Genomic DNA, 26,673 nt, shown 5'->3' on the forward strand with positions numbered 1-26,673 from the left:
AACCTTTCCTCGGTACTTTGTTGAAGCACCTTGGCAGAGATTACAGCGTCAAGTCTTCTTAGGTATGACGCTACAAGCTTTGGCACACCTGTATTTGGGGAGTTTCTCCCATTCTTCTCTGCAGATCCTCTCAAGCTCGGTCAGGTTGGATGGGCAGCATCTTCGCATAGCTATTTTCAGGTCTCTCCAGAGATGTTCAAATGGGTTCAAGTCTGTGCTCTGGCTGAGACACTAAAAGGACATTCCGAGACTTGTCCAGAAGCCACTCCTGCATTGTCACGGCTGTGTGCTTAGGGTCGTCGTCCTGTTGGAAGGTGAACCTTCAACCCAGTCTGAGGTCCTGAGCTCTCTGGAGCAGGTTTTCAGCAAGGAGCTCTCTGTACTTTGCTCTGTTCATCTTTCCCTCAATCCTGACTAGTCTCTCAGTCCCTGCCGCTGAAAAACATCCCCACCGCATGATGCTGCCACCACCATACTTCAATGTATGCATGGTGCCAGGTTTCCTCCAGACGTGACACTTGGCATTCAGGCCAAAGAGTTCAATCTTGGTTTCATCAGATCAGTGCCTTTTACTGAGGAGTTGCTTCCGTCAGGCCACTCTACCACAAAGGCCTGATTGGTGGAGTGCTACAGAGACAGTTGTCCTTGTGGAAGGTTCTCCCATCTAACAGAGGAACTCTGGAGGTCTCTCAGAGTGACCATCGGGATCTTGGTCACCTCCCTGACCAAGGCCCTTCTCCCCCGATTGCTCAGTTTGGCCGGGCGGCCAGCTCTAGGAAGAGTCTTGGTGGTTCTAAACGTCTTGGAGGCCACTGTGTTCTTGAGGAACTTCAATGCTGCAGACATTTTTTGGTACCCTTCCCCAGATCTGTGCCTCACTTCACGAAAAAAATAAAAGAACATCTAATGCGATAGACAATATGACTGGACAGGAAATAGAAAGTATCAACTGAATGTTGAATGTGTTCCTGTCAGGTGTTTTAATTGTCTGTATTGTCTACTTGTTGAATGTTTGTGAAGACTTGTTTTGTGGTTGTTTGTAATGTCTTGTTAATTGGTGTTGGACCCCAGGAAGATTAGCTAGCGTTACAGCGTTAGATGGGGATCCTAATAAAAATTACAATCCTGTCTTGGAGCACTACGGAAAATTCCTTCAATCTAATAGCTTGGTTTTTGCACTGACATGCACTATCAACTGTGGGACCTTGTATAGACAGGTGTGTGCCTTTCCAAATCATGTCCAGCAATTGAATTTACCACAGGTGGACTCCAAGTTGTTGAAACATCAAGGATGATCAATTGAAACAAAAAAAAGCAAAAGGTCTAAATACTTAAAGTATTTGTTTTTTATTTAATGAATTTGCAAACATTTCTAAAAACCTGTTTTCGTTTTGTCATTATGCGGTATTGTGTGCAGATTGATGAAAAAAAATTATTGAATCCATTTTAGAATACGGCTGTAACATAACAAAATGTGGAAAATACTTTCCAAATGCACTGTACATATAAAAAGACCTGGGCAAATAATTTCCCTCCACTATTGTAAAGTGGCTGTTCCACTGGATGTCATAAGGTGAATGCACCAATTTGTAAGTCGCTCTGGATAAGAGCGTCTGCTAAATGACTTAAATGTAAATGTAAGGACTGGGCCGCAGGGAAATCTGAACTAATGGATACATTTTGTCTGCTGTTGTCCAGTCTGGACTCCAGTGTTACAAAATATGAACATTTACTTTTCACATGCACTAGCCTCGGCTTCCATTGCAAATGGCAATGAAAACATTCATGCCAGGGTATGTACATTAGTTGTTAAATAATCTGTACTTGAGGGTTTGTTATAATGAACTGACTGACAGGAGAGACAAAGCAGGGCTCCATTCTCTAGTCTCAGCTGACTACAGACACACTGGAGAGAACAGGACATTGGCATGAAGAGAAGCTGAAATTCACACAGTCAGATCACTGATAATTGGTCTCGTTGTAAGGCTTTTACAAAATTGGTGATCTCCCAGGACCCTATAGACTCAAATCATAGAGCCCTCACAGTGGCAAAAGACCTGTAGTAAAGTGATAGCGCTCTAATGAACTGTTTTCATTGGTAAGCACTGGTGTGCTCCCAATTAAAAAAGGTGAAGAGCACCAAACAGTATAGGAGCAAGAGACTAGGCTTAAAATACTAATCCTACCTCTGAAACAAATATCCTAGCTATCCAATTCCTTTCTTTCATTTTAAACCATACTGGGCAAGTTACCAGGTTGTTAGAGCCCATGATACTAGGTTTGAATAGCTAAATTGGTGCGCAGAGCTTGATTCAATGGTTTAATTATTGTATGGGCCATATACAGTAGAGGTCGACCGATTAAGATTTTTCAACGCCGATACCGATTATTGGAGGACCAAAAAAAGCCGATACCGATAAAAAAAAAAAACGTCAATTTTTAAAAAATTTGTTTGTAATAATGACAATTACAACAATACTGAATGAACACTTATTTTAACTTAATATAATACATCAATAAAATAAATTTAGCCTCAAATAAATAATGAAACATGTTCAATTTGGTTTAATTAATGCAAAAACAAAGTGTTGGAGAAGAAAGTAAAAGTGCAATATGTGCCATGTAAGAAAGCTAACATTTAAGTTCCTTGCTCAGAACATGAGAACATATGAAAGCTGGTGGTTCCTTTTAACATGAGTCTTCAATATTCCCTGGTAAGAAGTTTTAGGTTGTAGTTATTATAGGCATTATTGGACTATTTCTCTCTATACGATTTGCATTTCATATACCTTTGACTATTGGATGTTCTTATAGGCACTTTAGTATTGGCAGTGTAACAGTATAGCTTCCGTCCCTCTCCTCGCTCCTACCTGGGCTCGAACCAGGAACATATCGACAACAGCCACCCTCGAACAACTACTCCAAGTCTCAGAGCGAGTGACGTTTGAAACGCTATTAGCGCCCACCCCGCTAACTAGCTAGCGATTTCACATCGGTTACACCAGCCTAATCTCGGGAGTTGATAGGCTTGAAGTCATAAACAGCGCAATGCTTGAAGCATTGCAAAGAGCTGGTGGCAAAACGCATGACAAAACAAAGTGCTGTTTGAATATATGCTTACGAGCCTGCTGGTGCCTACCATCGCTCAGTCAGACTGCTCTATCAAATCATAACGAGCCTTATGTCATTAATATGGTCGAATCCGGGAAACTATCATCTCGAAAACAAAACGTTTATTCTTTCAGTGAAATACGTTACCATTCCGTATTTTATCTAACGGGTGGCATCCATAAGTCTATATATTCCTGTTAAATTGCACAACCTTCAATGTTATGTCATAATTACGTAAAATTCGGGCAAATTAGTTCGCAACGAGCAAGGCGGTCCAAACTGTTGCATATACCCTGACTCTGCGTGCAATGAACGCAAGAGAAGTGACACATTTTCACCTGGTTAATATTGCCTGCTAACCTGGATTTCTTTTAGCTAAATATGCAGGTTTAAAAATATATACTTCTGTGTATTGATTTTAAGAAATTTTAAGATGTTTATGGCGTCCCAAACTGCTGCATATACCCTGACTGTTGCAAGAGAAGTGACACAATTTCCCTAGTTAAAAGAAATTCATGTTAGCAGGCAATATTAACTAAATATGGAGGTTTAAAAATATATACTTGTGTATTAATTTTAAGAAAGGCATTGATGTTTATGGTTAGGTACACGTTGGAGCAACGACAGTCCTTTTTCGCGAATGCGCATCACATCGATTATATGCAACGCAGGACACGCTAGATAAACTAGTAATATCATCAACCATGTGTAGTTAACTATTGATTATGATTGATTGATTTTTATAAGTTTAATGCTAGCTAGCAACTTACATTGGCTTCTTACTGCATTCGCCTAAAAGGCAGGCTCCTCGTGGAGTAAGGTTGCAAGATTGAATCCCCGAGTTGACAAGGTAAAAATCTGTCGTTCTGCTCCTGAACAAGGCAGTTAACCCACCGTTCCTGAAAATAAGAATGTGTTCTTACTGACTTGCCTAGTTAAATAATGGTGTACATTGTTTTTGTTAAATCATCCAAATCGGTGTGCAAAAATACCGATTTCCGATTGTTATGAAAACTTGAAATTGGCCCTAATTAAATTGGCCATTCCGATTAATCGGTCGACCTCTAATATACAGTGTACGGTTTAAGTGTTCGCTAAATTACCATACACCTGTTTCACATTGAAACTCACCCAACACCTTCAACAAAGTGACACTGGTCTGATACTTGCAATAACAGACCTAATCTTTCGTTTGTCTGAAAATCAGTTTAACCAGAAACTGTCTTATTGTCAGACAGACATGTTTGGCCACTGACATCCACCTCAGCAGAGTTTCCCATAGAAGAATAGAGAAGATACGGTAATGAATGATCCCTTTGTGTTTGAGCCCAGACTGTCTGAGGCTGAGCCGGAACCCCGACCACAACAAGTGTTACACTTGAGCGTTAAGAAGTCTTTAATCTCTGATCTGAGCGGACTGGGCAACCATGCACTGGCCTAAGAGATGAAGAGTTTCAAGTTTATTCGCCATGTGCACAGGATACAACAGGTGTAAAACAGTAGTGACATTTTTACCTTAAGAACTCTTTCTCCAACAATGCAAAGATAATAATAATAACAATTAGATTAAAGAAACACGAGAATGCAAGTATATAAAAAGGTCAGTGCCAGTACCTTATTCAATGTACAGGGGTACTGGAGAGATTGAGGTGGGTTTATAAATAATATTTTAAAAATGGCAGTAGGATATACAAATAAACAGAGCTGAAAAGTGACTGGTAACAGGAATATATACACATTTTCATTGTAATATAGTAAATGGTAATATATACAATACCGGTCAAAAGTTTTAGAACACCTACTTATTCAAGAGTTTTTCTTTATTTTTAGTATTTTCTACATTGTAGAATAACAGTGAATACATCAAAACTATGAAATAACACATATGGAATCATGTAGTCACCAAAAAAAGAGTTTATTATTCTACAATGTAGAAAATAGTAAAAATAAAGAAAAACGCTTGAATAAGTAGGTGTCATAAAACTTTTGACAAGTAGCATACATGTAAACAGGCTTAATAGTTACCAGTAGCAGGATAAATAGTTAATAACGAATGGTAATGACAATCAATAATCATTGGACAGCAGCTTAATGGATTAATACATCTAATCAATATTCATTTTAGCAGCAGCGTAGGTTGTGTCTGAGTGGGTAGAGACCTGTAGATGGGCATACTTGTTAGCCTTATGGCCAGGGGAAATAAACTATTTAGGTGTCTGTTGGTCTGAGCCTTGGCCTTGATGCACCGGTACCACCTGCCGGACGGGAGCATGGAGAACAGCCTTTTGTTAGACGGCGCCGGAGAAGATGGCTGACGTTTTACGTGCTCCTAAGCGATTGTATTTTTATGTTTGCTTTTTTGTGTTTGTAAAAAAAATATAGATTTTTTTTACTTATTTTGTACGTTACGTTGCTGCTACCATCTCTTATGACTGAAAATAACTTCTGGACAGCAATCACTCACCACTAACTGGCAGAAGCTTTTTTTCCCATTAACGAGTCTGACGAGCCCGATGTGAACAACATACTCCTTTCCCGCGAACAGGCCCAAATCCCGGTCATTTGCTTCAAGACGACGAGAAGAAGATAAAAACGAGGTCGGGCTGCTTTCAGAGAATTTGTAGGCGATCGAATAAACCTTCCGTTCTACTAGCTGACGTGCAATCATTGGGAAATAAAATCGACCACCTATGAGGAAGGGACATTCAAAACTGTAATATCTTATGCTTCACGGAGTCGTGGCTGAACAACGATGTATCGGCAGGATAGAACAGTGGCGTCTGGTAAGACAAGGGGCGGCGGACAATGCATCTTTGTAAACAACAGCTGGTGCATGATATCTAAGGAAGTCTCAAGGTTTGTTCGCCTGAGGTAGAGTATCTCATGATAAGCTGTAGACCATACTATCTACCTAGAGAGTCATCTGCATTTTTAGTAGCTGTCTACATACCACCACAGACCGATGCTGGCACTAAGACTGGACTCAATGAGCTGTATTCCGCCATAAGCAAACAGGAAAATGCTCATCCAGAGGTGGCGCTCCTAATGGCTGTGGATTTTAATGCAGGGAAACTTAAATCTGTTTTATCAAATTTCTATCAGCATGTTAAAATGTGCAACCACTGGGAAAAAAGCTCTCGACCACCTTTACTCCACACACAGAGACGCGTACAAAGCTCTCCCTCGCCCTTCATTTGGCAAATCTGACCATAATTCTATCCTCCTGATTCCTGCTTACAAGCTAAAATTAAAAGCAGGAAGAACCAGTGACTCAGGCAATAAAAAAAGTGGTCAGATGAAACAGATGCTAAGCTACAGGACTGTTTTGCTAGCACAGACTGGAATATGTTCCGGGATTCTTCCTATGGCATTGAGAAGTACACCACATCCGTCATTGGCTTCATCAATAAGTGCATGGATGACGTCGTACCCACAGTGACCATACGTACATATCCCAACCAACATCCGCACTGAGCTAAAATGCTAGAGCTGCAGCTTTCAAGGAGAGGGACTCTAACCCGGAAGCTCATAAGAAACCCCGCTATGCCTTCCAACAAACCATCAAACAGGCAAAGTGTCAATACAAGACTAAGATCGAATCATACTACACTGGCTCCGACACTCGTCAGATGTGGCAGGGCTTGCAAACCATTACAGACTACAAAGGCAAGCACAGCCGAGAGATGCCCAGTGACACAAGCCTACCAGACGAGCTAAACTACTTCTATGCTCGCTTCGAGGCAAATAACACTAAAACATATATGAGAGCACCAGCTGTTCCGGAGGAATGTGTGATCCCACTCTCCGCAGTTGATGTGAGTAAGACCTTTAAACAGATCAACATTCACAAGGCCGCAAGGCCAGACGGATTACCAGGACGTGTACTACGAGCATGCGCTGACCAACTGGCCAGTGTCTTCACTGACATTTTTAACCTCTCCCTGTACGAGTCTGTAATACCAACATGTTTTAAGCAGACCACCATAATGCCTGTGCCCAAGAACACTAAGGTAACCTGCAGAAATGACCACCGACCTGTTGCACTCACATTTGTAGCCATGAAGTGCTTTGAAAGGCTGGTCATGGCTCACATCAACACCATTATCTCAGAAACCCTAGACCCAATTTGAATACCGCCCTGACAAATCCACAGATGATGCTATCTCTATTACACTCCGCACTGAACTTTTCCCACCTGGACAAAAAGAACACCTATGTGAGAATGCTATTCATTGACTACAGCTCAGCGTTCAACACAATAGTTCCCTCAAAGCTTATCAATAAACTAAAGGACCCTGGGACTAAACACCTCCCTCTGCAACTCGATCCTGGACTTCCTGATGGGCCAACCTCAGATGGTAAGGGTAGGTAACAACCCATCCGCCACGCTGATCCTCAACACAGGGGCCCCTCAGGGGTGTGTGATCAGTCCCCTCCTGTACTCCCTGTTCACTCATGACTGCATGGCTAGGCACGACTCCAACACCATCATTAAGTTTACCGATGACACAACAGTGGTAGGCCTGATCACCAACAACGATGAGACAGCCTATAGGGAGGTCAGAGACCTATCCGTGTGGTGCCAGGACATCAACCTCTCCCTCAACGTGATCAAGACAAAGGAGATGATTGTGGACTACAGGAAAAGGAGTACCGAGCACACACCCATTCTCATCGACGGGGCTGTAGTGGAGCAGGTTGAGAGCTTCAAGTTCCTTGGTGTCCACATCACCAACAAACTTACATGTTTTTTATTTAACTATGTAAATAAGAACAAACTCTTATTTACAATTACAGCCTACCTGGGAAGAGTGGGTTAACTGCTTTGTTCAGGGGCAGAACGATAGATGTTTACCTTGTCAACTCGGCGATTCGATCCAGCAACCTTTCGGTTACTGGCCCAAAGCTCTAACCACCAGGCTACCTGCATTTGGAACCGTTCGTGTCCTTTCACACTAATCACACCAAGACAGTCGTGAAGAGGGTACGACAGAACCCATTCCCCCTCAGGAGACTGAAAAGATTTGGCATGGGTCCTCAGATCCTCAAAAGGTTCTACAGCTGCACCATGGAGAGCATCCTCACTGGTTGCATCACTGCCTGGTATGGCAACTGCTCGGCCTCCGACCGCAATGCTCTACAGAGGAAGTGCGTACGGCCCAGTACATCACTGGGGCCAAGCTTCCTGCAATCCAGGACCTCTATACAAGGCGGTGTCAGAGGAAGGTTTTTTAAACTGCATTATTGGTTAGGGGCTTGTAAGTAAGCATTTCACTGTAAGGTCTTCTTCACCTGTTGTATTCGGCGCATGTGACTAATACAATTTGACGTCTCGGGTGGCTGGAGTCTTTGGTAATTTTTCAGGCCTTTCTCAGACACCGCCTGGCATGTGATTGTTGCATTTGGTTTGTTATCTCGTTCCACTTCCTCTACATTTGGGCCTCACTTGCTCTGTCTGACCTTAATAGATCCGAATGCATTTGGAACCGTCAGTGTCCGTTTGCTTGGTCCTAATAACGGGACAGTGGATCTGTTCCAATATCCACAGTCCACACTAGCATAGCACTAGCACTTAGAAACAAAGTCAATGTATTGGACACTGCTAAGTGGTGCGCTAGTGCGGATATGGGGATATGGGAACATAGCCAGTGATGCTCGGGCCTTGACAGAATACTACAACCAAAGTGCATGTGAAGGGTGTGATTATTGTGCAACCACAGTCATTGTCAGAAGCCAGCCAACACAGCGCAGAGAAGAGCAAATCAACAGCCCTCACGATGAAATTTGCATCTGAGGAGAAGTATGATTCTCTCATCACCAATAATCTTACCTCACAAGCAGACATTGATCATTAATCAGAATAGACATCTCTTACTAGTCCTCTCTTATAGACGCGGTAAAGATGTCAATAGAACGTAGACCGTGGGGGATAGAAGGAGGATGCCGGGTTAGGGTTGGGTGGAATCCAGATTTTCATACCGTCCTTCTCTCATCCCTGGATTTACGGTATTACCTGCTTAGTACACAAGGAGGCTCCCCCCAAAAAATCAAAAGCCTATTGGGTGTCTTTTGCATGAAACTAAAAAAATTAGCAGAAGTAATAGAGAATTTCTATGGAGGCTGCTAGCTAAAGAGTGCAAACGAAAATAAAAACAAATTCATAATGTTAGACATATAGGTAGGAGCTACTGAAAGTCATTTCTGGTGACTTTGGATATTTACAATCGAATGTGAATGAGAGACATTCTGCAAATGAACAAAGTTGAAGCATGCTTGTCTTAAGGAAGAACAGTACTAGCTCTGAAGCAGCATGTGTACATGCTGTGTCTGTGTGGAGTCTGGAGCCGCAGCTTCGGAGAAGAGGGGGCAGGCGATCAGAGAAGAGAAAAAAAACAAGAAAATGAAGATAGCAGTGGCAGCTGCAGCTGCACAGATAACTCATCCAAAGGGCTTTGACTTGATGGCAGAAAGATACCTCTATATGATGCCTCGTCTCCTTATCTAAGTAAGTGGCTGAATTAATAACTAGCAAGTTAAACTTAGGGGTCGCGTTAAAACCTTAGAATGAATCCAGCTACATTTCCTATGATAAACATTAGAAACACCGTGTGTATACAAAACATTAAGAACACCTGCTGGGGGGTAGATCAGCTTTAATATTGCATATTGATAGAAGCCACAATCTATGTAATCATCTGCCTCATTTCCATATTCTCCTTCTTTATGATTTTCCCCTAAAACTAAAACCCCTCCCCTAATTGGAGTAAACTAGAGGGGTTGGGTTAAATACGGAAGACATTCAGTTGTATAACTGACTAGGTATCCCACTTTCAGCTTATACATTCTACATACATTTCATGGACAGTATATTTTACATGAGTTATCTTTTGTTTGTTTTTAGTCCCAGCCTTGAGCTACCCTCAACCTCTGAAGACCATCCATTTCTAGCTGCCATATATTTGTCCACTGTGCTGTTTCACAATAGTTCTTTCTATTCTCAGAGTAACTACAGATTCTAAATGAAAGATAAACACCTGCTCTTTCCATGACAGACTGGCCAGGTGAATTCAGGAAAAGGTTATGATCCCTTATTGATGTCATGTGTTAAATCTACTTCAAATAAGTGTAGATGAAGGGGAGGAGACAGGTTAAAGGAGGATTTTTAAGCCTCGAGACAATTGAGACATGGATTGTGTATGTGTGCCATTCAGAGGGTGAATGGGCAAGACAAAATATTGAAGTTCCTTTGAACAGTGTATGGTATTAGGTACCAGGCAGTTTGTGCCAAGAACTGCAACCTTTCTGGGGTTTTCACGCTCAACAGTTTCCTGTGTGTATCAAGAATGTGCCACCACCCAATGGACATACAGCCAACTTGACAGAACTGTGGGAAGCATTGGAGTCAACATAGGCCGGCATACCTGTGAAATGCTTGACACCTTGTAGAGTCCATGCCCCGACGAATTGAGGCTGTTCTGACGATGCAACTCAATAATAAGAAGGTGTTCCTAATGATTGCCATGCATCGTTTTTTTGCAAAAAATACCTTGCTTTTCATTGTAAGCTCATTTACCTGTGGCTGCCAGCTAAATAGCGTTGAACTTCAGTTGTCATCTAATGAAAATGAAGCAATTTTCTGCCAAATGTGTTGCACTAATGTATTTTCTGTGAAGTAAAACTGGTTGCACGCCTCTGATCACTCTATATAAAAAATACATTTAAAAAATGTGACTTTCAATATAAAAACGTCAATACTCACCTGCTCCTGCTTTCTACAAATATGAACATTTATTGAAAAACTTCAAAAGAAATAGTTAGAATTGAAAAACCACCCCGTGGCCATTTCCAAATACCCCGGTATATACCGCCCAAGCATATGCCGGATTGGTGCACATTCAACAAATCTGATCTAACAAAGTGGATATTTGTCAAATCCATCATGATTGATGTATTGTAACAGGTCCACAATCTAATTAATAAAGTCAGATTGATATATTTGGTTGTTTTTCAATGTATAAGATTTAGAACACTCCAGTCCTCGGGGCCGGAGGTGTCACTTTTTCAACATCCCTAGCAAACACAGCTGATTAAACTAATTGCATTCTAAACTGAAGATCATGATTGGTTGATTATTCGAGTCAGGTGTGTTAGCGAAGGCAAAAGTGTGACACCAATCAGGCCCCGAGGACTGAAGTTTCACGTCTCTGATTTAGAAGTGGTCCCGTTTCAGGTTTAGAAGAAATAACTGCTAATTGCTAACTCCCGTTTATATAAGCTGGTAGCATAGAGAAAACGGTGGTGGTCAGAAGTCATTTAACTGTAATGCAGTTGATTGGTGATGATGACATGAACATGTATTGGGGTTAAAAAAGCATTACACTCCCGATTTTCACCTCAACATAGTGTGTAATACATAAACAATACATAAACAAAAGCCTAAATGTAAGCACATTTTGCTGGGGGCAAAGAGGCGATTCGGGATCTTTCCCACACGCGTTTCCATGGCCTTTCCATTGTTTTTGGTCAAGTTCCATCTCTTACATTCTGATTACGTTGTCAGGATCTATTAATGACAAAAAGGCACAATTGATTGATCATTCTAACCCAACGTAAGTGACTGATCACATTCAAATCATTATATTAGGAGAAGAGAACATATGACACTGATCCAGTTCCTGTGTATAGTTGACAATATGAACTGAAACCACTCATGTCCTTGTGGCCATCTAAGTTACCCTGCTACTGGCACCCTTACAAGATAGAAAGACAAACACGTGCTACTACATCATGTGATTGCCCACTATCCAAGTGTGTACAGTGATGTGCACTTCTCTGTGACATTCACTTAGATATGCATGTCTGCCACCCTCCAGTCATCACATTAGCAGTGTTCATTCTACACAGACACATATTGACTAATGTATTGATCCTCTTCCATTCAGTTCATGAGTACTATGTAGCTGCAGGACAGGAAGAGGGAGGGAGGGACAGAGAGAGCCATAGCGACAGATAGACAGTCATATAAAAGGGGGTGAGTAGACTTCATGTAGGCCTACGGAGGGGAGCATGAGTAAGAGAAAGAGAGGTGGGGACATAGAGAGCAGGACTCTGCCCTTCTGAAATGTTGGCGCTCACAGGACCTGACAGCAGACCAGGAGAAAGTGTGCAAAGCAGCCAGGTCAGGGGAGAATTGTTGTAGTGCCACTTCTATTCTTCCGCCACCCATCGCCAATCTGTGAAATACAACAGCTCGAGTCCAGCTCTTATAACGCAGCCTCTGACTATGTTATATCACAGTTAAGAGGGTGATTCCTTGGCACGGGACACTGTTCTCAGTGGAGATCACATCATCTTAATATGGGCCTGGCTGCTGGCTGAGAGGGGAGGGAGGGGACAGATCTCACCACAACAACAGAGCCTGCTGGTCAACCAGCTGTTGACAAATCCACAGCAGTGTAGCAGTGCCATCCCTACACAGACAGCTGGGAGAAGCATGTCAGCCATAGCCTGACGGACTAGATTACACGCCACTCTGAAAATAAAAACAATCTAGTGCTGTGCTGCATGCATGCTGAGTAGGTGCTGAATGACCATGGTTGTCCAAATTTGGCTGCTAGTCCTTTTTTCATTCTTGTGATGGAAGCCTGAGGGAATGCACAGATATCACAGTTAACATTCAACGGTCGAGGGATGCAGACTGGAAGGTTTGTTTGTTTAGGAGGAACACAGCAGCCCCAATATAAAACTTTTTTTTAAACTTTGAAGTTCAAACCATGACCATCTTCAACATCACCACTGTGCGGCAGATCCGAAGGGTCACTGGTTCGAATCCCCGAGACGACTAGGTGAAGAATCTGTCGATGTGCCATCGAGCAAGGCACTTATTCATAGCAATTAGGGTTAAGAGTGTCTGCTAAATGACTCAAATGTAAAATGTTAGGCAGTATCTTGTACTTTGCTGCACTGGGGGAAAATGTTATGCTCATTTGTGACATTGAGGTGGATTTGTGCCAGTATCCAACTTGAGATGGAGAAGCATGTGCACATCTAAATTGGGTTCATCGTCAGGACACGGGAGTTAAAGTTGTAACAACAGATGCAGAACGAGAGGCCTTCTTCCTGCACAAAGTATACTTGTATTGCAAATGGCTAAATGTATCCTATTATCACAATGGGTCATTCTACCAGAGCTGAAAAGAAACTGAAAACTCAGGAGGATCGATGGACAGATTAAGCTTGAGGAAAATAAACAAGTATTTAAATGGCTGACAGGGAACAGAACATTTACATTTACATTTAAGTCATTTAGCAGACGCTCTTATCCAGAGCGACTTACAAATTGGTGCATTCACCTAATGACATCCAGTGGAACAGCCACTTTACAATAGTGCATCTAAATCTTTTAAGGGGGGGGGGGGGGGCAGAAGGATTGCTTTCTCCTATCCTAGGTATTCCTTGAAGAGGTGGGGTTTCAGGTGTCTCCGGAAGGTGGTGATTGACTCCGCTGTCCTGGCGTCGTGAGGGAGTTTGTTCCACCATTGGGGTGCCAGAGCAGCGAACAGTTTTGACTGGGCTGAGCGGGAACTGTACTTCCTCAGTGGTAGGGAGGCGAGCAGGCCAGAGGTGGATGAACGCAGTGCCCTTGTTTGGGTGTAGGGCCTGATCAGAGCCTGAAGGTACTGAGGTGCCGTTCCCCTCACAGCTCCGTAGGCAAGCACCATGGTCTTGTAGCGGATGCGAGCTTCAACTGGAAGCCAGTGGAGAGAGCGGAGGAGCGGGGTGACGTGAGAGAACTTGGGAAGGTTGAACACCAGACGGGCTGCGGCGTTCTGGATGAGTTGTAGGGGTTTGATGGCACAGGCAGGGAGCCCAGCCAACAGCGAGTTGCAGTAATCCAGACGGGAGATGACAAGTGCCTGGATTAGGACCTGCGCCGCTTCCTGTGTGAGGCAGGGTCGTACTCTGCGGATGTTGTAGAGCATGAACCTACAGGAACGGGCCACCGCCTTGATGTTAGTTGAGAACGACAGGGTGTTGTCCAGGATCACGCCAAGGTTCTTAGCGCTCTGGGAGGAGGACACAATGGAGTTGTCAACCGTGATGGCGAGATCATGGAACGGGCAGTCCTTCCCCGGGAGGAAGAGCAGCTCCGTCTTGCCGAGGTTCAGCTTGAGGTGGTGATCCGTCATCCACACTGATATGTCTGCCAGACATGCAGAGATGCGATTCGCCACCTGGTCATCAGAAGGGGGAAAGGAGAAGATTAGTTGTGTGTCGTCTGCATAGCAATGATAGGAGAGACCGTGTGAGGTTATGACAGAGCCAAGTGACTTGGTGTATAGCGAGAATAGGAGAGGGCCTAGAACAGAGCCCTGGGGGACACCAGTGGTGAGAGCGCGTGGTGAGGAGACAGATTCTCGCCACGCCACCTGGTAGGAGCGACCTGTCAGGTAGGACGCAATCCAAGCGTGGGCCGCGCCGGAGATGCCCAACTCGGAGAGGGTGGAGAGGAGGATCTGATGGTTCACAGTATCGAAGGCAGCCGATAGGTCTAGAAGGATGAGAGCAGAGGAAAGAGAGTTAGCTTTAGCAGTGCGGAGCGCCTCCGTGATACAGAGAAGAGCAGTCTCAGTTGAGTGACTAGTCTTGAAACCTGACTGATTTGGATCAAGAAGGTCATTCTGAGAGAGATAGCAGGAGAGCTGGCCAAGGACGGCACGTTCAAGAGTTTTGGAGAGAAAAGAAAGAAGGGATACTGGTCTGTAGTTGTTGACATCGGAGGGATCGAGTGTAGGTTTTTTCAGAAGGGGTGCAACTCTCGCTCTCTTGAAGACGGAAGGGACGTAGCCAGCGGTCAGGGATGAGTTGATGAGCGAGGTGAGGTAAGGGAGAAGGTCTCCGGAAATGGTCTGGAGAAGAGAGGAGGGGATAGGGTCAAGCGGGCAGGTTGTTGGGCGGCCGGCCGTCACAAGACGCGAGATTTCATCTGGAGAGAGAGGAGAGAAAGAGGTCAAAGCACAGGGTAGGGCAGTGTGAGCAGAACCAGCGGTGTCGTTTGACTTAGCAAACGAGGATCGGATGTCGTCGACCTTCTTTTCAAAATGGTTGACGAAGTCGTCTGCAGAGAGGGAGGAGGGGGGGGGGAGGGGGAGGAGGATTCAGGAGGGAGGAGAAGGTGGCAAAGAGCTTCCTAGGGTTAGAGGCAGATGCTTGGAATTTAGAGTGGTAGAAAGTGGCTTTAGCAGCAGAGACAGAAGAGGAAAATGTAGAGAGGAGGGAGTGAAAGGATGCCAGGTCCGCAGGGAGGCGAGTTTTCCTCCATTTCCGCTCGGCTGCCCGGAGCCCTGTTCTGTGAGCTCGCAATGAGTCGTCGAGCCACGGAGCGGGAGGGGAGGACCGAGCCGGCCTGGAGGATAGGGGACATAGAGAGTCAAAGGATGCAGAAAGGGAGGAGAGGAGGGTTGAGGAGGCAGAATCAGGAGATAGGTTGGAGAAGGTTTGGGCAGAGGGAAGAGATGATAGGATGGAAGAGGAGAGAGTAGCGGGGGAGAGAGAGCGAAGGTTGGGACGGCGCGATACCATCCGAGTAGGGGCAGTGTGGGAAGTGTTGGATGAGAGCGAGAGGGAAAAGGATACAAGGTAGTGGTCGGAGACTTGGAGGGGAGTTGCAATGAGGTTAGTGGAAGAACAGCATCTAGTAAAGATGAGGTCAAGCGTATTGCCTGCCTTGTGAGTAGGGGGGGAAGGTGAGAGGGTGAGGTCAAAAGAGGAGAGGAGTGGAAAGAAGGAGGCGGAGAGGAATGAGTCAAAGGTAGACATGGGGAGGTTAAAGTCACCCAGAACTGTGAGAGGTGAGCCGTCCTCAGGAAAGGAGCTTATCAAGGCATCAAGCTCATTGATGAACTCTCCAAGGGAACCTGGAGGGCGATAAATGATAAGGATGTTAAGCTTGAAAGGGCTGGTAACTGTGACAGCATGGAATTCAAAGGAGGCGATAGACAGATGGGTAAGGGGAGAAAGAGAGAATGACCACTTGGGAGAGATGAGGATCCCGGTGCCACCACCCCGCTGACCAGAAGCTCTTGGGGTGTGCGAGAACACGTGGGCAGACGAAGAGAGAGCAGTAGGAGTAGCAGTGTTATCTGTGGTGAGCCATGTTTCCGTCAGTGCCAAGAAGTCGAGGGACTGGAGGGACGCATAGGCTGAGATGAGCTCTGCCTTGTTGGCCGCGGATCGGCAGTTCCAGAGGCTACCGGAGACCTGGAACTCCACGTGGGTCGTGCGGGCTGGGACCACCAGGTTAGTGTGGGCGCGGCCACGCGGTGTGAGGCGTTTGTATGGTCTGTGCAGAGAGGAGAGAACAGGGATAGACAGACACATATTTGACAGGCTACAGAAGAGGCTACGCTAAAGCAAAGGAGATTAGAATGACAAGTGGGCTACACGTCTCGAATGTTCAGAAAGTTAAGCTTACGTAGCAAAAAATCAATAAAATTAAAAATCTTATTGACTAAAATGATATAGTACTGCTGGCTGGTGAAGTAGCCTGGCTAGCAGTAGCTGCGTTGTTGAAAGTGAAGCTGGCTAGGTGACCTCGACAGTTTCTCTAAGTTTCTCTAAACTACACAATTATCATGGATTCAAGGACAGCAAAGACAACTAGCTAACACTACGCTAATCAAGTCGTTCCGTTGTAATGTAAGCTTCTACAGTGCTGCTATTCGGTAGAAGTTGGCTAGCTAGCAGTGTTAGCTAGCAGTGTTGGCTAGGTAGGAGGACGGCAGCGCGGCAGGCGAAACTAGCTGGCTAGCTAACCGATAATTACTCAAAGTTACACAATTATCTTAGATACAAAGCTAGCAAAGAAAACTATGTAGCTAGCTAACACTACACAAAACAAGTCGTTCCGTTGTATTGTAATCGTTTCTACAATGCTCTTCGGTGGCAAGCTGGCTAGCTAGCAGTGTTGGCTACGTTGCGTTAATTTCGAACGAAAATAGCTCGCTAGCGAACCTCAATAACGACGCAATTATGTTTGATAAAAGACGGCTATGTAGCTAGCTAAGATCAAACAAATCGAACCGTTGTACTGTAATGAAAATGAAAATCAGACCGTTGTACTATAATGAAATGTAATGAAAAGTTATACTACTATTCGGTAGACGGTGGACGTTTGCTAGCTGCTTCAAAGTTATTTTTCCACTTCCTATCTTGGCACAATCCACACCTGTGTCTCTCTGTGAACACATACTGTCTCATTTAGGTGGGTCTGAAAATGCAGTGTCCTTCACCAATCAATGTCAAATATAGCTGCTTCAGAAGAATGACATGCATATAACGTGCGTTTCAAGTTATTCTCCGTGCCTTCTCCTCCACACAATTAGCATTTCATTGGCATTTGAAATAGTAAAAAACATTTCATGATTTGTTTCATTTTTTAAAAATGTATATAGCAGCACAGACTACTCTCTTCATTGAAGCACTGAACAAGTTAGCTTTTTCATAAGGCAACCTGCAGCAGTAACTGTTGCTTTTACAGTGTGGTTTAACAGTGTGTGCAAAGGAAAGTGTTTATGAACCCATGTCCTGAAACTATCCACAACCCCATGATAGAATCTGCCTGTGCACTTGAAATGGGGCATGCATAAATAATGAAACTGTAAAGGGAAGTGATAATCTGTCATCCCCTGACAGACACAAGGATATATAGCATGGCAAAGCAACTATTAAATGCCATTATAGTTCACATGTAGGCCTAACTCATGGTACTGAAACTACAACTAGTTGCACTATATCCATCATAATATTTTAGCCATGATGCACAATGGCATGCAACAGTTTATTGTAGGGCTAGGTGGTGTAGCAGACAGCAGGTATGGTATGGGTAAATGCTATAGCAATAGGATACTAAAGAATATTTCTGTTGTTGTGTCACAACAACATTTCCATGCAAATTTCATTTAGTAGCCTAAATACGAACCGTGTTCATCTCTGTTTGCGTTTCATACATCATGGGGCAACATTTGCACCCACTGGTGAGATATATATTTACTGTTCATTTTTATTGTTTATTTCACTTTTGTATATGATCTACTTCACTTGCTTTGGCAATGTTAACATATGTTTCCCATGCCAATAAACCCCCTTGATTTAATTAGAGGCTATGCTGACAGACCGTATAGCCCAGGGATGGGCTACTTCCGTCCTCGGGGCTGGGGAGCTGTCACCTTTTTCCCCCATCCCTAGAACGCATAGCTGATTAAAAGTAATTATGTTCTAAACTGATGATTAGTTAATAATTGAAATCAGGTGTGTTAACTGGGGTTGAGGCAAAAGTGTGACAACAATCAGGCCCCCGAGGACTAGAGTTGCCCATCCCTGGAATAGCCTATTCACATGGAAATAAATGGCGCTAATTATTATGTTTATGTTTCTGACTCTGGTCCAGGGAGCGTGCTGAACCTACCGCTTTAAATGCTGCTATAGCTTGCTACGACTTAAAGATGGACGCATACTTACTCTGCATAACCAGTGGCCCATGGCAGCCTCTTCGTATCTTTCAGAATGAGGATCGGCCGAGAAATATGATCCGCCGAGCACTCGATTTCATCCGGTGACAGTCCCAGAAACTCCGGTCTTGTGTACGGATATTTCAGCGGTAAATCGGGGCCACCGAAATGGTCAACGTTTGAACTGCCAGCCATCATACCTCCCATAAAATTGGCCACAGCTGATTTCATCCGTGTGAGCATGTTCTTGCCGCAGCGTGTCAGGGCGATGGTAATGTGGGGGTCCCCTTGCCCGGAATATCACCTTGGCTCGGCGGCGCGTTTTGCGGACCGCAACAGTTCAGATATGCCCCTCTCTCTCTCTTTCATTCAGACGCGGAAACAAACTCATGATGAGCACAGTCATGTGACAAACCGGTTGTTTTCTGGATTTGGTTGCACAGCCATCGCGCTGTGATCAGTTTAAACGATTAGCAGCACGTCAGGCAGTAGGTCAAAGGTAGGCTAGTTGTTATCCTGGAATGCCGTAAAGTGGCAGGTACACTACAAAAGCATATAAAGAGTCGCCTACTTGTAAACGAGTCACTTCAATCCAACGTTTGCTTGCCCTCTGAAGTGCTCCTTGCTCATACCCTCGAAATAGGGTAAGTGCAGTCAGCTGACACATACATCCTCTTTGGAGTGGCCTAGTCCGTCTCCTTTTCTGTCTGACAAAGCATTTTCAGATCCCACATGCCCTTCTCAGACATGTCCAAGTTATCGCATTTGTGTATAGGAATAGAACGTCCAATAGGTAGGGACTAGAACGTCCCTACAGTAGGGACTATGCCTATGTGTCAACTGCAGTGGAATAACCTGACCAGAAAATGAGGGGTATTTTACACCGAATTGGTTTGGAACGGGTTTTCCCAACTCTGGCGAATTTCCCCCCCTAGGTCTGTTCGTTTGAACTGGTGTGAGCACTCTATCCGCACTCGGGAGCGCAATAAAAACACACACCGTGGTTCGCTCAAAAAGGGTGGTCTCGGTCCCATCCCATACCTACAATGGTGGTTTTCCCTGCAGGTAAGAACAAAGTCTGGACCAAACACAGGAAACCCACCTAGCAAAATGTCGAAAACACAACTATGTCTCATGTCCAATCTATGTTCGGTTTAATGGAATGTGAAAGTTTAAAATAGATGTTCAAAACAAGTTAATTTCAATGTACTTGCAGAATATATACATGGATGCAGTATAACAAATTGGTCTATGAATTGTTTTAATTAACATTCATACATCACTCCGGTATTTACACACAATATTTATTTTCAACAATTCAAGTGCTAGTTGTCAACTCTATTCCACTACAGAAGAAGCAAGACTCAAATTATCATACCTACTCATATTTCACATGTTGAATGTCCAGCAAGACAAAATAAACATTATTATTATTACATACCTCACCATTAAGTGAAGTTTTGCCAATACATATTAACAAAAGGTTTTCCATTAGGTTCTTATGTTAACATTTCATGTAACATTTAGTTATCATCATTATTATTCGTGCAACCAGCATTTCTTTTTTTTTTTACAATTATATTGTTTACAAACAATGGAGTAAAACAAGTTTATATTTTGGGTTGGACATCCTGTTCTTACTCTTAATCAATGGCAACATATTGCAAAACCAATGAACCCAGTGAACCAACCGACTCTTTCAAAACCAATGAACAAATACAGTATATGCAAAAGCAACACATACAGTTGAAGTGGGAAGTTTACATCCACTTAGGTTGGAGTCATTAAAACTCGTTCTTCAACCACTCCACAAATGTCTTGTTAACAAACTATAGTTTTGGCAAGTCGGTTAGGACGTCTACTTTGTGCATGACACAAGTAATTTTTCCAACAATTGTTTACAGACAGATTAGTTCACTTATAATTCACTGTATGACAATTCCAGTGGGTCAGAAGTTTACATACACTAAATTGACTGTGCCTTTAAACAGCTTGGAAAATTCCAGAAAATGATGTCATGGCTTTAGAATCTTCTGGTAGGCTAATTGTCATCATTTGAGTCAATTGTAGGTGTACCTGTGGATGTATTTCAAGGCTTACCTTCAAACTCAGTGCCTCTTTGCTTGACATCATGGGAAAATCAAAAAAAATCAGCCAAGACCTCAGAAAGAATAATTGTAGACCTCCACAAGTCTGGTTCATCCTTGGGAGCAATTTCCAAATGCCTGAATGTACCAAGTTCATCTGTACAAACAATAGTACGCAAGTATAAACACCATGAGACCACGCAGCCATCATATCGCTCAGGAAGGAGACGCATTCTGTCTCCTAGAGATGACCGTACTTTGGTGTGAAAAGTGCAAATCAATCCCAGAACAACAGCAAATGACCTTGTGAAGATGCTGGAGGAAACAGGTACAAAAGTATCTATATCGACAGTAAAATGAGTCCTGTATTGACATAACCTGAAAGGCCACTCAGCAAGGAAGAAGCCACTGCTCCAAAACCACCATAAAAAAGACAGACTACGGTTTGCAACTGCACATGGGGATAAAGATTGTACTTTTTGGGGAAATGTCCTCTGGTCTGATGAAACAAAAATAGAACTGTTTGGCAATAATGACCATTGTTATGTTTGGAGGAAAAAGGGGGAGGCTTGCAAGCTGAAGAACGCTATCCCAACCGTGAAGCACGGGGGTGGCAGCATCATGTGTGTGGGTGCTTTGATGCAGGAGGGACTGGTGCACTTCACAAAATAGATGGCATCATGAGGCAGGAAAATTATGTGGATATATTGAAGCAACATCAGTTGCTTTAACTTCCAAGACATCAGTCAGGAAGTTAAAGCTTGGTCGCAAAACGGTCTTCCAAATGGACATTGACCCCAAGCATACTTCCAAAGTTGTGGCAAAATGGCTTAAGGACAACAAAGTCAAGGTATTGGAGTGGCCATCACAAAGCCCTGACCTCATTACTATATAACATTTGTGGGCAGAACTGAAAAAGTGTGTGCGAGCAAGGAGACGTACAAACCTGACTCCGTTACCAGCTCTGTCAGGAGGAATGGGCCAAAATTCACCCAACTTATTGTGGGAAGCTTGTGGAAGGCTACTTGAAACATTTGACCCAAGTTAAGCAATTTAAGGGCAATGCTACCAAATACTAATTTAGTGTGTGTTAACTTCTGACCCACTGGGAATGTGATGAAAGAAATAAAAGCTGAAATATATCATTCTCTCTGCTATTATTCTGACATTTCACATTCTTAAAATAAAGTGGTGATCCTAACTGACCCAAAACAGGGAATTTTTACTCAGATTAAATGTCAGGAATTGTGAAAAACAGAGTTTAAATGTATTTGGCTAAGGTGTATGTAAACTTCCGACTTCAACTGTATATTGCTCTATTTTAGCATGAAGAACAGTATAAATTCAGTATGTATCATCCTCTTTATCAAAATGGTTTAGTATTACTTTTTAACCAATCCAGTTCATTTTTGTTGAGAATGAAAAATGTTTAAATCAACAATATGTCAAAGGATTCAACTACTGAAAACTGAAACAAATGGATCAAACAAAGACAAACAGATAAATCCCATTTTCCAGCCTGCTGAAGACTTCATTGTACACTCACCTGTATAGGTATTGGCCTCTCCCTGTCCTGAGCCAGGTAGCTGGGAAGAATCCTCAAAACATGAGTCTAGGAATGAAGTTGAAGACTTCAGCTATAACAGAGGCTTATTCGATTCCATTAATGATAGATTGAATACACGCATAGTAAAGAATGAATGACTGACTGCACAGTTCAACATCAGTTCATCGTCTCACCTCATACTTATTAGAGCAGCAGCAGTTTATGGGTGACGAAAAACCGGGCCTTTTTGTTCTTCAACACCAGGTTCTCCATGATCCTGGACCGAACATCAGGCCTAGAGGGAAAGAAGATTTACTGTACATCACGAGAGAAAGAGATGGGACAAAGATGCAGACATTTTTTGACACCTTTGATAACCTCTAGCTATCTCCCTTCCCTTACCTGTTAAAAGCCTGCACCAGCCCAGCAAGCTGGTCTGATTGGCTGAACGCGATACGCAACATTCGGGACTAGCATTTGGCTAACCAATAAAGAAACAATTCTCAGAGCCGCAGCGCCGTACTACTTGTCAGACATAGAAAACTGATACTGATACTCATGTCTTACTCATTGTTTTAAAAAAGTTTGGTCCAAATCAGATCTTAGATAGCTTAATATTAGCTTAATATTTCAGAGATCAAATTATATTTCAACAAAATAATGTTGCAGGAATGCTGATCTTATCTGTTTCTAACTACAGAAACGATTTCAGAACAATCTGAGAGGTGGGTCTGTTGGCTTGCTGAAATGACATGGAGAGAGAAGAGAGACAGGGAGAGAGAGAGGGAGGTGTTGTCCAGACTGTTTTTACACACTTGCTTTGACCATCAGATGACAGAAAGAGAAAGAAAACAGTTATGAGCTGAATATAATAGTATGTCAGTGGAAGGGAGGGCAGTACATGTGACCCAACTGTGGTTTGTGATTACTATGAATTCCAATTGTTGCCAAGGTTGCAGTCATTCTGGTTGTGTTATTTTGGTCATTATTTTACCGATTTGGTAACAGAATTACATGTTTTAATCACTTAATAAATCATAAACCAAATTGTTATCTGTAAAAACAATATAACTAAATTGGTAGTTCTACCTTTACTTGTTAATTCTGTGAACTTTCACTATCCTCCCGCCTCATGAGGGAGATAAATTAGAAAACATCTTAAAGATACAGTATGTGGGTTTTTGGTAACAGAATGACAAGACACTAGGCAATATTTCTTACAGAAGGCAAATCATTTATGCAAAACAAAATATAAAATGTTGATATTAGTTGGTAGGGGTCTTTACTTTATTGTGTTTTGATGTACTTATAATACCCTTTAAGACCTTTTTCTGCTAGATGTTTCTAAGACCCCTTTTCTATCTGTTTGACCAGAAATCAAAGGCTTTGCTTATTCCACATTTTTTTAATGTAAAATGGTTGAAAAAATATATACTTTAATTTTTCAAAAACATAGACTCAGCTTTAATTTGACACAAAATGCTAGTCCTCATGGGGCCTTTTACATGTGCATCCTTATACTAATGAGTATACACTAATAAATTATTGAATAGAAAATGACGCCAGAGCAGAAGGCAGACGTTTTACGTGCCCCCAACCGATTGTGTTTTCTTGTTCGTTTACCTGCGTTGTTTGTAACTCATTTTTTTACTATTTTTGTACATAATGTTGCCGCTACCGTCTCTTATGACCGAAAATAAATTCTAGACATCAGGACTGCGATTACTCATCACGGACTAGCAGAATCCTTTTTCTTCTTTCACTACTCTGACGAGCCCGAGGCGGAGCATATACGGCTCCCTCGGGAACAGGCCCTGAACCCAGCGATCTGCGTGAAGAGGAGGCGGAGAAAGAGAGGGCGGAGGGCGGGCTGCCTTCTGAGGAGTAGGAGGCGATCTAATAAAACCCAACTTTCCTCAATTCTGCTCACAAACATGCAATCTTTGGACAATAAAATCGATGAGTTATTGGGAAGATTAAACTAACAACGGGACATTAAAAACGAAGATCTTATGCTTCACGGAGTCGGGGATGAACAACGACAATATCAACATACAGCTGGCTGGTTATACGATGTACCGGCAGAATAGAACAGCGGCGTCTGGTAAGACAAGGGGCGGCGGTCTATGTATTTTTGTAAACAACAGCAGGTGCATGATATCTAAGGAAGTCTCGAGCCATTGCTCGCCTGAGGTAGAGTTTCTCATGATAAGCTGCAGACCACATTACCTACCGAGAGAGTTTTCATCTATTCATCTATTTAAGTGGTCAGATGAAGCAGATGCTAAGCTACAGGACTGTTTTGCTAGCACAGACTGGAATATGTTTCGGGATTCCTCCAATGGCATTGAGGAGTACACCACATCTGTCATTGGCTTCATCAATAAGTGCACCGATGACGTCATCCCCACAGTGACCGTCATACATACCCCAACCTGAAACCATGGATTACTGGCAACATTTGCACTGGCTACGTCTGTAGCCATGAAGTGCTTTGAAAGGCTGGTCATGGCTCACATCAACACCATCATCCCAGAAACCCTAGACCCACCCCAATTTGCATACCACCCCAACAGATCCACAGATGATGTACTCTATTAAACTCTACACTGCCCTTTCCCACCTGCACAGAAGGAACACCTATGTGAGAATGCTATTTATTGACTACAGCTCAGCGTTCAACACCATAGTGCCCTCAAAGCTCATCACTAAGCAAAGGACCCTGGAACTAAACACCTTCCTCTGCAACTGGATCCTGGACTTCCTGACGGGCCTCCCCAGGTGGTAAAGGTAGGTAACAACATGTCCGCCACACTGATCCTCAACACGGTGGCCCCTCAGGGGTGCGTACTCAGCCCCCTCCTGTACTCCCTGTTCACTCATGACAGCACGGCTAGGCACGACTCCAGCACCATCTTTAAATTTGCCGAGGACACGACAGTGGTAAGCCTGATCACCGACAACAACGAGACAGCCTATAGGGAGGAGGTCTGAGACCTGGTCGTGTGGTGCCAGTACAACAACCTCTCCCTCAACGTGATCAAGACAAAGGAGATGATTGTGGACTACAGGAAAAAGAGAACTGAGCACGCCCCCATTCTCATCGACGGGGCTGCAGTGGAGCAGGTTGAGAGCTTCAAGTTCCTTGGTGTCCACATCACCAACAAACTAACATGGTCCAAGCATACCATGACAGTCGTGAAGCATGCACGACAAAACCTATTCTCCCTGAGGAGACTGAAAAGATTTGGCATGGGTCCTCAGATCCTCAAAAGGTTCTGTAGCTGCACCATCGAGAGCATCCTGACTGGTTGCATCACGGCCTGGTATGGCAACTGCTCGGCCTTCGACCGCAAGGCACTACAGGGGGTAGTTCAACCCAGTACATCACTGGGGCCAAGCTTCCTGCCATCCAGGACCTCTATGCCAGGCGGTGTCAGAGGAAGGCCCTGAGAATTGTCAATTACTCCAGCCACCCTAGTCATAGACTGTTCTCTCTACTACCACACGGCAAGCGGTACCGGAGCGCCAAGTCTAGGTCCAAGAGGCTTCTAAGCAGCTTTTACCCCCAAGCCATAAGACTCCATGAACATCTAGTAAAATGGCTACCCAGACTATTCACATTGCCCCCCTCCCCCACCACTGCCACTCTTTGTTGTCATTTATGCATAGTCACTTTAATTAACTCTACCTACATGTACATACCCTGTATATATTGTTATTTTTTACTGCTCCTCTTTAGTTACTTTTATCTCGTATTCTTATCCATATTTTTTGAAACTGCACTGTCAGTTAGGGGCTCGTAAGTAAGCATGTGACTAATAAAATTTGATTCGATTTGATTTTAATATATCTTGGTTTCAAAAGGAAGCCTGGATGATTTTCTCTACTGCTGCTAGATGTTTTCATCAGACATATGAAATATGAGGCTGCAGTATTATGAGAAAGTATAAGGAAATAACGATGCAATACCAGATTGCCGAAGGTGATATGATATTGATGATGAAAATAATGAAATGATCAAATAAATGATTAAGGACTTGTGTTGTCTGCTAAATGAGCCCAAATCAATCAAGCTCTTCTTACCTCTGACAGACAAGAAATGAAAGTCAGAATCAACCCAGTCAACTCACTCATAATGATTGCTGAATATAAAGTCTAAGCTTCTTCAGTATTATTGTTTTAAATGTTATATTTCTGCTCAGGGCTGTAATGCTATGACGGAGAATAAAGTATATTCAAGTATACTAAAGTCATTCTAAGGTCAGCGTAAACATGCTAGGGTTTTGGGCATACACCCTTGACTGGGTCAGTGTTAGCTGAGATTTACCTGAAATGAATGTTAATGTCTGCTGTCTCCCAAAGATACGGTACGAAGTCACCAAGAGAACCGGCATGGAGTGGAATGAATGAGAGAAGA

General features: G+C 43.3%; 1 protein-coding gene across 2 annotated transcripts in view; it reads right to left on the reverse strand.

Moving 5' to 3' along the window:
- Positions 1-19,277, reverse strand: part of LOC129862682 (protein phosphatase 1H-like) — a 62,911-nt gene extending 43,634 nt beyond the window's left edge. Inside the window, exon 1 of one of the 2 annotated variants that reach the window (XM_055934571.1) lies at positions 18,631-19,277. In XM_055934571.1, coding sequence (XP_055790546.1) covers positions 18,631-18,863 — 233 coding nt within the window. In that variant the 5' untranslated portion in view covers positions 18,864-19,277. The remainder of the gene's footprint in view (positions 1-18,630) is intronic. The other variant, XM_055934570.1, reaches the window with a different exon arrangement.
- Between the last annotated feature and the right edge of the window lie 7,396 nt (positions 19,278-26,673).

Source organism: Salvelinus fontinalis, chromosome 9 (assembly GCF_029448725.1).
Source record: "Salvelinus fontinalis isolate EN_2023a chromosome 9, ASM2944872v1, whole genome shotgun sequence".
Lineage (NCBI taxonomy): Eukaryota > Metazoa > Chordata > Actinopteri > Salmoniformes > Salmonidae > Salvelinus > Salvelinus fontinalis.